Here is a 12,051-nt window from a genome sequence, read left to right as displayed (position 1 = left end):
AAAAAAAAAAAAAAACTACTTTGAAATGCTATTAGATTTACTTTAAAAGCTGAATTGAAATGGTTCTAGGAAGACCACAGCCTTTAGGTATGAAAATAACCATCTTAATTTCAAGGAATTTGGATGGAGAGGCAGGTTAGATGTGCTAACAGACTTTATCTTGAACATACTGATTATTCTTAATAAGCTGTATCAGACAATGATCTCGCCTTCAATGAAATGGTAAATAGTTGAATTGCCAAAGGGAAAGAAAAGGGGAAAAAATAAATAATTAAATAAAAATTTAAATGCCCCCCAGTTGCAAGACTGCCATTGGTCTCTTCATTTGCATCAATACAGATTTGTTTGGTGCCACTACTTCAGTCTATGACATTCAACATGTTAACATGGAGGAACAATAATACCCCCATCGCCCAAAAAAAGGAAGAAGAAACAACATAAAAGGGAAAATATTTTCATAAGTAAATAAAAAAAGAATGTGTAATGAAGCCATTTAAAACTCATAATTAGGGATTCTTATTATAATGAAATCAGGCCAAATGTCAGTCAGAGAAGACTGTGCAACTACTTCCACCTCAAGCCATTTATTTTACAGCATAATCATAAGGGAAATACGTGTCTAGTTGAGTGCAAAAATTAAAAAAGGCTGATATACAGATATGACATTTCTTGTTTCACTTCAGTGAATGAAAGTAGCACCACAATTCACCATAAATTCAAAGGCAAACTTTGTAATTATTTTGGATAATTGTTGAAATTATATAATGACTGAAATATCTAACTTTTTTTCCCCCCCAACTATATGTGTGATGTGGTCTGAAACTGGTGTAGTGAATTGTTACTGTGTGAGCTATTGAAAAGATTGAATATGGGTTTAACTGTGACTTGCAGTGGTGCTCTGTTGGGGACGCTGCAATAAATCCAAAGCAAAATAATAAAAACATAAGAAATGCACATAAATACCATGTTAGGTAGTTGCTCATTTTGTCCAAGCAAACCTTATCTACTGAAAATCAATTCTTCTAAAGCATTAACATAATAACCTCAAAGGCTTCACTACAGGCCCCTGAACAGAGAACAAGCAGCAGAAATCCAACATGTTTGATATGGGTTTCAGAACACAAACCAGATCTTAATACAATACACAATATCACTGTCACTACATTGAGTGTGGAACCCACATGCCCTTGATCCTGAGCAAACCTCTGCTGGAAAAGGGGACCTGCGGGACTGGAGGGTGATCAGTTGAAACTACAGACACTAAAGACAGGTTGATGTCAGGCTTGGTTTCTCCATTTTAAAAGGTAGGTCACCTCTTAGCATATTCTTATTTGTACACCACTGAGGGGAATCGTCTGATTCAGTTGTGCTCAGAAGATGTCAGGGCACATATCCCAGCTGCCTTGGTCCTTTGCCTCCCAGTAACCCCCCTTGTAGACATGCAAGGTTTCTCCAGATACAGGGTCATCTATCTTCTCAAACCACTGTGCCTGGTAGTTGTCTTGATGGGCACCTGAATTGGGAAAAAAAGAATATCATTTACCATGAGAAAGCCTTCGAAGATTTGATACAGGGTTAGGAAGCCACTGAGCTATGCCACTATATCATGCTGAAATTAAAATGACATACTCTTGAATAGTTGACTAAAAACAGAGATAAACTTATTAAATGCTACCAACTAGTTTTTGTGTCCTGCATCTGAAGACAGAGCAAATACAGGAGGCAAAATACTGAATCAAACTTGATTAAAACAATGGCTACTTTTGGATCATGTGGCATGTAAAGTGAAAAGAACAAGGCAAACAGCCCATGCACCAATGCCCAGGACCAATGGATAATGATTGATGACTAAGACAGTACTACTCCAACTACAACTGCAATTTCTACAGTTCACTAAAGCTAGTCTATTAATGCACGTTCTAATAACAGGGAAATGAAAAAGAGGACAATAGAGGGCATGACTTATGTTACTTGCTTTTAACTGGAGCGCCATATGGACTTTCCTTGCCTTCCACTAAGACAGAGCAAGATGTAAAGAACGTAGGGAGGGAAATATGAAAAATGAAAAAGGGTTTTTAAATCTAACCTCTACTAAATTGTGAGAAAATCTGAAACGATGGCACCGTGTGATATATCATAACCAGAATACTTGCTTAAATAAGGGAACATTGATGGTCCATAAGTGGCTGAAAAAGAAAAATGAAGGATGAATGTTTGGAAGCTAAGAATTCAAATAATATGGCATAAAAATGGTGTGCCAAGTAAAATAACTATGAGTGAAAATTCAAAATGTGCTACTTGCATGCAACAGGTGTATTAGGGGTTGAGTCCTCTGTGTCAGCTGAGCAACACCAGCACACACACAAAAAACAGTAAATCCACAACTTGAGGAGAAAAATACACACCTAATTCTTGTTTGTGTATATCTTAATTAGGTGCTGTTTGTAGCATCTTTGTCAAAAGAACTGTGGCAGCTCATCAATAACAAAATTTGCCAAAGTCAACAATTTAGGAGAATCTCATGCAAGTTTCACTCAAAGTTAAGGCAGATTTGCTCTGAATGCCTTTGCTTTGTGCTATGCCATGCATTTTTGCCATAATTAGTCTAATTGCCATTTATTCTGACAGAAAAAAATCCCAATGTATTAGCTAATGTAAGGGAAACATTGGTCACAGCTGGTCTCATTTGTTTTTTGGGATTATACTAATATTAAAAAATTCAGAAAAATTTTGTCTTGTAAAGTGGAAATTACATCACTTTCCCAGATATAGCTTTCTCCGTCATACACATGAGCGGAAAATGCCAAGTGACGTAATGTAAGTAATGTATTTTATGCCAAACAGCATGTGGCTTCTCCACAAAGGTCACCTATATTTTCAGTAACTGTGTAGTCATTAGATCGGCAAGACATCGGTCCTATTCGTCTCCTGTTGATATACCAAGTGCATTTTTCACCCACTCAAATGCCACTCAAAGCACTTTTAAAAGTACATTCTGTTTAACTGTGAAGTGATACTTGCTTTGATCAGAAACCTCACTTGCTTCTGTGCCAGTCTCCTGTGCATCAGCTAAACAGAACAGAAATGGATGAAGGGAAAGTAAAATGTGAAAGAGCTGTTATCAAGATGATGTAGAAGAAATTTTGCACCTTATTACATACAGAAACATGGTGTCTCTGTGTGCGTGTTTGATTCTAGTGTCAATATAAAGTGAAGAACTAGGGTGGGGAAAAAGACTAAGAGAGGAGTACTTGCTTTTCAAGGGTGAGTCATTGATTGAATCCTCAGTGACAGCTTAGGGTTGAGACAGAGACAAGCAGGCAAAGCATGCCAAGACAGACAAAGTGGAAAAAAGTTGAATGGACAGAAAACACTGAACAGAAACACAGTCGAAATACGTAACACCAAAGCCTAACTGCCATATTTGTTTTCCTACCTTCCTCAGGTGAGCTGGCTGCTTTAACAGCTTCCCTCTCCCTTTCTCGACGGGCCGTGCGCTGTTTTTCTTCCAGTCGCTGTTTCTCTGCATTAGCCTCATCCCAACGGCCATCCTCCATTAATCGCTGGTCAGGGCGTCTTCGGCTGTCTGTTGGTGCCACTCCCTCTTCAGGTTCATTTAGAGTCAAGGCCAGGGAGGAGAAGAAGTACATGTTCTCTGCTCCTTCTCTGGAAATTAATCGCAATAAGAGATCAGAGACACAACTACCTCCACACCTACATTTATTCTAGTTTCCTCAATATTACCAATGTTCTATGAAGTGATAACTTACGGTAAAGGGTTCTTCGTCCAGACTCCTTTGGCTTTGAGGGTTTGATAAACAGTCCTCTGTTTGCCTTCTGTGCCATTCTCGCCTTTACTACTCTGCATGACCCTGGAAAACTCCATCTTCTCATCCCATGTTCCTGACAGCACGTAATGGGCCTTTCCATCCTTGTCTGTTACTACTCCTGTTACCTGGAATAAAGCCCAATTTTCAGGTAAGTATATTATTAAAAAGCGACCAAAACAAGAGTTCACACAATAAGATTTGGGGGCTAAATAAATCGGTGCACAAAAACTTGTGAAAAGGCTACCTTTCTTGGTATATCTCGGGAGAAGTAACTATATGGAGCAAACTTGAGGTGGCAGCGATCTCCAGTCTTGTGGTTCACCACATCTATCTCCCCTGACTGGATAGAGAGAGCAAATGTAATTATATCTAATTTATTTCTCTGTGAATCATTAAGTTATTTTACATGTTTAACACATTTACATGTTAATTTAAATCTAATTCAATACTTCAGGGTTACCTGATCGATCCATAATTTCCCCACAATAATGTTGTGTACTGTTGTAGTGACTTTTTTCCACGAGTAGTGATTGCTGCTCTTGTCAAATATGCACTGGATAGAACCTGGTAACAAAGGGAGTCTGTTACAAATGCCCATCTTCATCTTTATCCCCATTAAAAAAAATGCACTTATCTTTGATCGCACATATCAACATAGTCAAAATATGTTCTTTTAAATTTGAAAAACCATTTAAAAAAAGTGCACTACCTAACAAACAGTTCAACACAAAACACACACACACACACACACACTCACCCAAGGGCATGATGGAGAGGTATTTTCCTCTAAACTTGCTGGCCAGTGTAATTTCCTGTCTGAGGGTCCAACCCTTTTCAGAGAAGGCATGGTGAGCTGCAGCAGGTGGGTGGTGACTAACCTGAGAAAAGACAAATGAAGAGAAGACAAATAGAAAAGTCAATATGGAATCATTGTAATTGTATTATGGTTGGAACTATTTCTAGAAAATAAACACACAGATCATGTGAATGCTGTTTCAGAACAGCAGTCTGGTCAAACCTGAATGTGATCCTCAACATTCAATTTTTTTCCCCTTTTTTTTGTTTGTTGTTAAAGTGCTTATTGGGTGTTAGCTTTCTAAGTTAGGATGTTTTGGCAACATGCCTGTTCACACAGGGAGCGGTAGCCGCACTCTCTGAGACGATCAAGCTCAAAGGTTTCTCCCAGCAGAGGATTGAAGGGTTTTCCTGTACGGTGGACAGTGGTGGAGTAGGAAGAGACGGTGAAAGCAGCAACATAACACATCTGCTCCAGTGAACTCTGACATTTAGCAGCCTTGTCCAGCAGCTCGTAGTACTCCAGGTCTTCAGATAGACGTTGCAGCATTGAGAGGGGCTCATTGAAATTTACCTAACAGGTGTGAAAGTCAGACAGAGAAGCCTGATTACTTCTGAATATAAAAAAAAAAAAGAAAAAAAAAAGTGAAAATGACTTGGATGTCAACAAATGTACAGGTTTCTTACAGGCATTGGTATCTTTGACAGCTCCTTTCCAATGCAGTTCTTCATGATGCTCCACAGATTGAGGTAATAGTTGGGTTTGTCTGGGATTCGAGTTCGCCGTTTTCTAACTGGTTCTAGCTCAAATGGTTGGGGAGACTCTGGATTGGATGCCAAAGACAGTTCATCAAACTGAAGCAAGAAAAAAGATGAACGCATGTAAGGGTGGGTTACAGAAAAGAAGAGACAATAAAAAAAAAAACAAAAAAACAAAAAACAGGACTTTTGTGTAAAAACTAACTTGACACACATTTACTGACTGATCGTCCATCCCAGCCTCACTGCTGAATCCACTAATGTTGCTGCCAGATCTTCTGTGGAACAGAAACAAGACAGCAGAAAATTCAAGACAACACACCACAGAGGGAATAAAAACAAACAGAAAGGACTTGAAATTCAATAGGTGACATTTGAAATGAAAGAGTTTTATAACCTGTGATACTTGGGGTCAGCGGGAACAGTGATAAACTCTGCTGGGTCTTCCATGGCATCGAAGAACTCATTGTCATCATCTTCATCACTGGCATCGCCTTTACCTGAAGCACCTGATGTAAAGAAAGACAGTGAAAGAATGAATGACTAACTGGCTCTATGTGATATGCTAGAGAAAATAAGGGGTTAAAGACAAAAGCTCAATTTCAGTTGAGAACGATACCTTTGCTACCTAATGCAGGATTGCTGAATGAAGGGGGTAGAACTGTTGCTCCTCTGAAAGCTCTTTCCAAGTGGTTGTGCTGTTTAGCAAGCTGCTCTAGAGTCTCCTCCAACCTTATCCTCTGGTCTCTTTCAGTCTGTAAGGCCTTCTGCCAGCGTTTACTATGGTTCTGGGCCAGGGAGAGGAAGTCTCTGCACGCCTTGGGGAGCATGTGAACATAAAAACAACATGTCAACTAGAGCGTTAAGAGCAGTACAGCAGATTTTAAACTTTTAAACTTACATTGATCATGGCATTAGAGGTGATTCTGAAAAGTGTGGCCCTCTCTGTAACTTGTCTGATCTTTTCTCCCATGTCCCCTCCAACACGAATCCCTTCCAGTTCTGACAAAGACCTGTAGGAACAAAGTATTAGACAATCACTATCGCCCTTCTTTGTCTTGAAAACATTTCCATGAATATTAATTGTCTTGAAAGTATTCTAACTGCCAAATAGCTGATACCTTTGGAGTGCAGACCCATGCTTGACAATGAGATCATTGCAAGTGGTGAGGTCCTCCACCTTACTGTTCAGTGTTCGCAGTGTTGACTGGATTTCTGCATTACGGCCACTTCCAGCCTGTCCTGCTGTGGGGGGTGCTGTGGGGCAATCATCACCCGAGTCATCTAAGGAGGAGGAGAAAAAGGAAAATATGACCAGCATAAATAAATCATGAACATGAGAACATGCGTTGCACACAGTGAAATGCAAGCATATGTGCCCTACATAGCTGCTGCTTTATAAAATTTAATAAAATGTTTTCTCTCTCTCACCAGATTCGGCCTGCATGTGGACAGCCTTTGCTTTGGCAAGCTCCAGTGCAGTGATCCATCGCTGGCGCTCTACTTCTGAGCTGGCCTTCAGGTGGTAGGTCTGTGCACCACCATTGGATATAACAAAATTGCACGAATCCTCCACAGCAATATTGGCTGTGGCCAAGTTGATGGTGCCTCGGCATGTGTGACCCATCTCTGCTTGGGTCCTGAAGACAATAAAACGAAAAGACCTAAATAACCGATTTATGTACTAAGAAGAATTATCAACCCATTTCAATTAACCCTACTTAAATATGGCACATTTTAAGCATTAATAAAGCAAAATTTTACAACCCTGGGATCAATACAGATTTTGTTACTGTCAGAGAAAAAGCCCACCCCTACATTAAACTTTCGACATCACATTAAGCGTTCCTCTGTTAAGTGCCACCATGGCTTCAGGTCTAGGAAATTCATAAAAATTATATTTAACTTACCTGTAATATGACAATAATCCATTGCTAAGAACAAACCACCGTCTCTGGTAACCTTTTATGTAGTTGGTCCATTTGAAGAGCCAACCCTTGTATGTGTCTCCAGGGGTTGGAGTTGGGGATTTAGGCTCTGACATCACAACGGTCTGTGGACTTCACTGGTTGAGGTTAGAGCCTGAGGTGAAAGATAAAAAATTCTAACATTTCCATTACATTGATATACAACAGCAGCAGCATATTTTCCATACATGGGATATGTGCACCAACTGGTCTAATGAGCGTAATAGACTCTGGTTAGTTAAAAGAGTCATTGACTTGATTTTATTTAATTTAGAAACTATTTTTCACAATGTAAGGCTTAACAAAGTGTTGGTCTAACTGTGTGGTTCTTGAAATGTATATATATATATATATATATATATATATATATATATATATATATATTCGACACACGAAAGACTGACATCAATGCATTTATCTTCTATATCCCAAATATTATGTTTATAGATATGTGTTTAGTTATTATAGATAATGTTTACTCATGTTAAACCAATGGAAGTATCCAAATATGGAGGTGGGAATAATACAGATCGTTTCCCATAACATCGCCTTGACAGTTTCATTTATATCGTTGAATCTGTAAACAACATAAATGGTGACGAGCTGACACGACTCTTAATGCCGCTTAGCCATTGATTATTGCGTCTTCACGACAACCCTTAAATTGAGGAAGCCAGTTAACGATAACAAAAGTCATCTTATCCCGCTAGCTGCGTGCCAACACTGTCAGGACAAACTGAGGCATTTGGAGGAACAAGGTGCCGTTTTCAAATATCAAAGCTCCTTAAAACAGCTCCCGTCACTAAGCTCGCTGCTAGCTTACCAGCTGACACGCTGAAACGGTGTTTCAACAGTTTGACACTCTAACTCTCTCGATGCTTTCCTGTTTTCACTGTCACCGGGTTATAAAAATATGCTGGTATTTTCCTGACACCTACCTTTTCCGTGTCGGACACCAGCCATCAGCTGAGCATCTCGTGTTGAATGAACCAACGTTAGCTTGCTGCTCTTTAGCTTCTCTAACTACTTTCCTGCAGCTTGTGCAGCCAAATAGCGGCCGGTCAACAACCTGACCACGACATTTGTTCCGCCCATGTAGGCAACAGACTACAAAACTGTTTATATTTAAATGACTACCAATAAAAATGGTCATTTACTATGAATACTACTGTTGCTGGCTACTGAAAGACTGAGAATGTCTTTGGTTATATTAAAACTATGTAGTTAAAACAGTTTTGACACCACTGACTGCACAATATGCTCCCTAACCACGATGTCAGTAAAATCTGGATGTTTAATGTTATATATCCAAATATAACTTCACCCTATTAAAAAAAACAAAAAACCCCAGCAAATTATCCACTTCTTTCGGCAAAACATCACAAGGCTGCCCTCTATTGGATAAAAAAATTTAAATATTTGTGAAAAGTACTTCTGTTGTGTTGCTCATATCCATGTTCCATTAACCAAATTCTATGTTTTTTTTTATTATAAAATGACCTTTCTGAGCTCCCTTGCTGTAAAAGGTGACATATCACTTTAAGAATTGATATACATATTCAAGATGAGCCTTCGAAATTGGACATGTGAATCTTTGTTTTAAAAAAAATACAATTCAGTGTTTACATTTTTACATTTATTATCAATGGAATATGTAGACTTTTACTGCTAAAATCATAACACAAATGCAATTTATCTCCTTAAGTATTTCTTATGCTATGGAAAAAATGACCATCATTTCAAACCTAACAGATGTATTCAAACTTACACTGCTCAATTTCACACATATCCCACAAGTTACTTGTGAATTTACTCACAGGAATCACAGGAACAAGAGCACAAAAAAGAAAACATGTATTTTTCTTTATTATTTTTATTCAAAAAAATCTTTACTACACCAAAGATGCTTGAAATAGGGCAAGAAATTGTAGAATGTACTTTACTTAAAAGGCCCTGCACATGGATATATATGCTCATATCAAAGATAATCTATTTTTTCCTATTCACTCATTTTGTGATGGTGTTTGCATTCATACTTTTCCCACTCCCACTAAGCACAATGTAGGGAGTTTTCTGTGATTTCTGCTTCTCTTGAAGCAAAGCCACAGTCCCCAGTGGAGTGTCACTGCTGCTCATCTTCTTCAGCAGTGCCTCTTCCTCCAACTTTTTCATCCTCCTCTCTGTCTTCATCTTTCCAGACCCTTTTCCATGGAATCTGTGTGAAAGCTGTCTGAAAGCTTCTTTTGGAGTGAGTTTCCGCCCAGACTCATCCACATACTCAATCTTAACATCAGGCTTATATCCATCCTTCTCTTTGAAGTCTTGGGTGAAGCCTCTGTATTCTTCTCTGCGACTGTACTTGTCATCAAAGCCCATCTTGTCCTCAATGCAGTAGTTATCATTGGGCAATGCGCCCTTTGGTGCTTTGACACGGGCTACTTTCTGCATTTGAGTGTCCAACAGACCTTTGTTTTTGCACAACAGCAGAGCAGCTGCTAGGCCAGAGTTGACAATGGGCTCTTCATCTAAAATGGTAGCAGAGGCTGTGGAGAAGTCAGGTTGTTTTTGCTCCTCATCCAAGTTCACAGTGCTCCATCCAACATTTTCGTCCATTTCTGAGTCTGAATCTCCTGCATCATCTTTCTCTTCCTCCTGTTCAAAGTCCATTATGTCTTCTTGGTCCTCTCTGTTGCCTGACAATCCATAAGTTGGAATGTCACCCAGAGTTCTACAAAACTCTGAGGTGGCATTGAAAACAATGTTATTCCTCCTTTCAGGATCATTGTCATTCTCACCATCACCAAGTACTTTAATCTGCTCTGCCACTTTCTCCCCAGAGTCTTTTAGAAGCTGCTTCTGCTTCAGCTTCCTCTGCTTCTCCAGTTGTTTCTGTAGCTCTTGCTCTGCCTCATCCTCCTCAAGTACAACTAATTCAGGAGGTTGGAAGTCTTCCTCATCACTAATTTCCATTTCTGCCATCCTGATATCATCAGACATCTGTGGGATCTCTGTAGGCAAGCTACACTCCACCTCCTTTACTTCTTCACCATTGTCATCCACCTGTTGGCGACCACGGCCTCGTGTCCTGGAGCCAAAGTCAGAGCTGCGAGTGTCATCAAGCACAAGCTCATCTGCAATTGTCTGCTTTTCCTTCTTCCTGATCTTCTTCACACGGCGTTTTGTCTTTTTGAAGCCCACCATTTCCTGAGGTGTGTAATACTCTGAGGCGACAGTGAGAGCGGGCATTTCCAAGGACTGGGCCTGATTTCGTAGAGTCTCTCTCATGGCCTGGAGCTCCCGCTCTCGCTCCCCATCTGCAAAGCCGCCAGTACTCAACCGGAAGCTCTTTTTCTTTTCGCCCTCAATTTCCTCATCATACTTTGAAAGTACAGAGCGGGACTTGAACGTAACCATGTCGTCCACGCTCTCCTCCTCTTCATAGGGCTTGTAATCTGGCTTTTTCTTTTTCAACTCCACATTCTTCTCTGCTTTTTCCTTGTCCTCAATGCCCACATTTACAAGCACATCTTCCTCTTCCTCAAGGACACCTTTGTCCTGCAGGGTCAGGATGACAGTCTGACCCTCAGCGAATGAGTCCACCTTGTGCTGCACTTTCAGTCCCTTCAGATCTCGGGATGTGTAGGCCTCACGCTTGCTTTGCGCGAACTCCTCCTCGACCAGACTGCTCACACCAAACTCCTCGTCCATCTCCTCCAAGAGTTTGGCTCTTTTCTCTGCCATTTCTTTTTCTTTTGCCAACTTTCTGCTCCTCTCCACCCAAGCCCTGGTGTCATCTCGCCAATCTTCCTCAGCTAGGGTCTTTACTTTTCCCAGTTTCTGGTTGAGGATGCGCTTCTCTTTCATGGCGGCGAGCTTCTCCTTCATCTCCTTCTGCTTCTGGATGAGAACAGGGTTGATGGTAGCAGCCACCATGGGCTCCTCTTTGGTTCCCAGCTCCTTCTTGTTTTCGTTAAGCTCCAGGGGTTTCAGGCCTAGTTTTGCTCTGAGTTTGTTGGTTTCCTCGATGCTGAGGGATGCATCTCCGCTGGCGGACTGGGGCTCCACTTCTGTGTTGCTCTCCTCATATTCGGGATCGGGTTTCTCCTTCTTCACCCTCGGCTCGCCGCTGCTCTTCTCTCCTTTGCTGCGGCTCTCCCGACCGCTCCTTTCTCTGGACCTGGATCGTTTTCGTTTGTCTTTATCCCGATTTGCATCTCGATCCGAAGCGTCGCGATCCTTGTGGCGATGTTTCTTATGGTCGCGACGTCGCTCCTCCGCATCCTTGTCGCGACTCTTTTCCTTGTGCTTCTTAGACGACCCCATTGTTGATCAGAGCAGTGCAATAATAAACAGCGACCTGCGTTCGAGGAGACAAATATGAAGGAAACGCAATTGACTTTTCACCGCCGATGAGCTCGTGTTAGCTTTCAATGCTAACAGGCTAACCGACGACACGACTCAGAGCGGGGAGACGAAAATGAAAACTTACACTCGGCGTCTAAAGTCGATCGACGGCCGATGGTGTGGGCATATTATTATTTCTTGTTTTTCCTTAAGTTCACTTTAAAGGTCGACTCCACAATGAGGTTAGCGAGCTGGGTATCTCAACAAACGACCAACGATCATCAAATTTCTCCGTTTCCTTCCTGTTGACTTCCGTTGGCTAACGGCTGATGCTTACCGCCACCTGCCGTCTGGGA

General features: G+C 40.9%; 2 protein-coding genes across 3 annotated transcripts; both read right to left on the bottom strand.

The window, feature by feature from the left end:
- Positions 1–8,393, bottom strand: LOC115039980 (oxysterol-binding protein 1-like). Of its 2 annotated transcripts, none has more exons than XM_029497344.1 (16): positions 8,290–8,393; positions 7,295–7,466; positions 6,816–7,024; positions 6,506–6,668; positions 6,286–6,397; positions 6,004–6,202; positions 5,782–5,893; positions 5,599–5,662; positions 5,313–5,480; positions 4,954–5,199; positions 4,588–4,708; positions 4,291–4,394; positions 4,075–4,170; positions 3,771–3,955; positions 3,437–3,666; positions 1–1,513 (listed from the first exon to the last, which is right to left on the bottom strand). In XM_029497344.1, the coding sequence occupies exons 2-16, from the start codon at positions 7,426–7,428 to the stop codon at positions 1,371–1,373; spliced, it is 2,286 nt and encodes a 761-aa protein (XP_029353204.1). In that variant the 5' UTR covers positions 7,429–7,466; positions 8,290–8,393; the 3' UTR covers positions 1–1,370. The 2 variants fall into 2 exon arrangements, with proteins under 2 accessions (XP_029353204.1, XP_029353203.1); XM_029497343.1 differs by having other exon boundaries at positions 6,013–6,202.
- Positions 8,394–8,952: 559 nt separating this feature from the next.
- Positions 8,953–11,994, bottom strand: sart1 (spliceosome associated factor 1, recruiter of U4/U6.U5 tri-snRNP). The gene is made up of 2 exons (XM_029504853.1): positions 11,841–11,994; positions 8,953–11,708 (listed from the first exon to the last, which is right to left on the bottom strand). The coding sequence occupies exon 2, from the start codon at positions 11,672–11,674 to the stop codon at positions 9,359–9,361; it is 2,316 nt and encodes a 771-aa protein (XP_029360713.1). The 5' UTR covers positions 11,675–11,708; positions 11,841–11,994; the 3' UTR covers positions 8,953–9,358.
- Between the last annotated feature and the right edge of the window lie 57 nt (positions 11,995–12,051).

Source organism: Echeneis naucrates, chromosome 1 (genome assembly GCF_900963305.1).
Source record: "Echeneis naucrates chromosome 1, fEcheNa1.1, whole genome shotgun sequence".
Lineage (NCBI taxonomy): Eukaryota > Metazoa > Chordata > Actinopteri > Carangiformes > Echeneidae > Echeneis > Echeneis naucrates.
This window is presented reverse-complemented; position numbering and strand designations above follow the sequence as displayed.

Coding starts and splice junctions, on each gene's coding strand:
- sart1 (XM_029504853.1), bottom strand. CDS start 11,674: ATGGGGTCGTCTAAGAAGCACAAGGAAAAGAGTCGCGACAAGGATGCG.
- LOC115039980 (XM_029497344.1), bottom strand. CDS start 7,428: ATGTCAGAGCCTAAATCCCCAACTCCAACCCCTGGAGACACATACAAG. Junction 7,025..7,294: donor GGATTATTGTCATATTACAG/GTAAGTTAAATA, acceptor TATTGTCTTCAG/GACCCAAGCAGAGATGGGTC. Junction 4,395..4,587: donor CCTCTCCATCATGCCCTTGG/GTGAGTGTGTGT, acceptor CTTTGTTACCAG/GTTCTATCCAGTGCATATTT.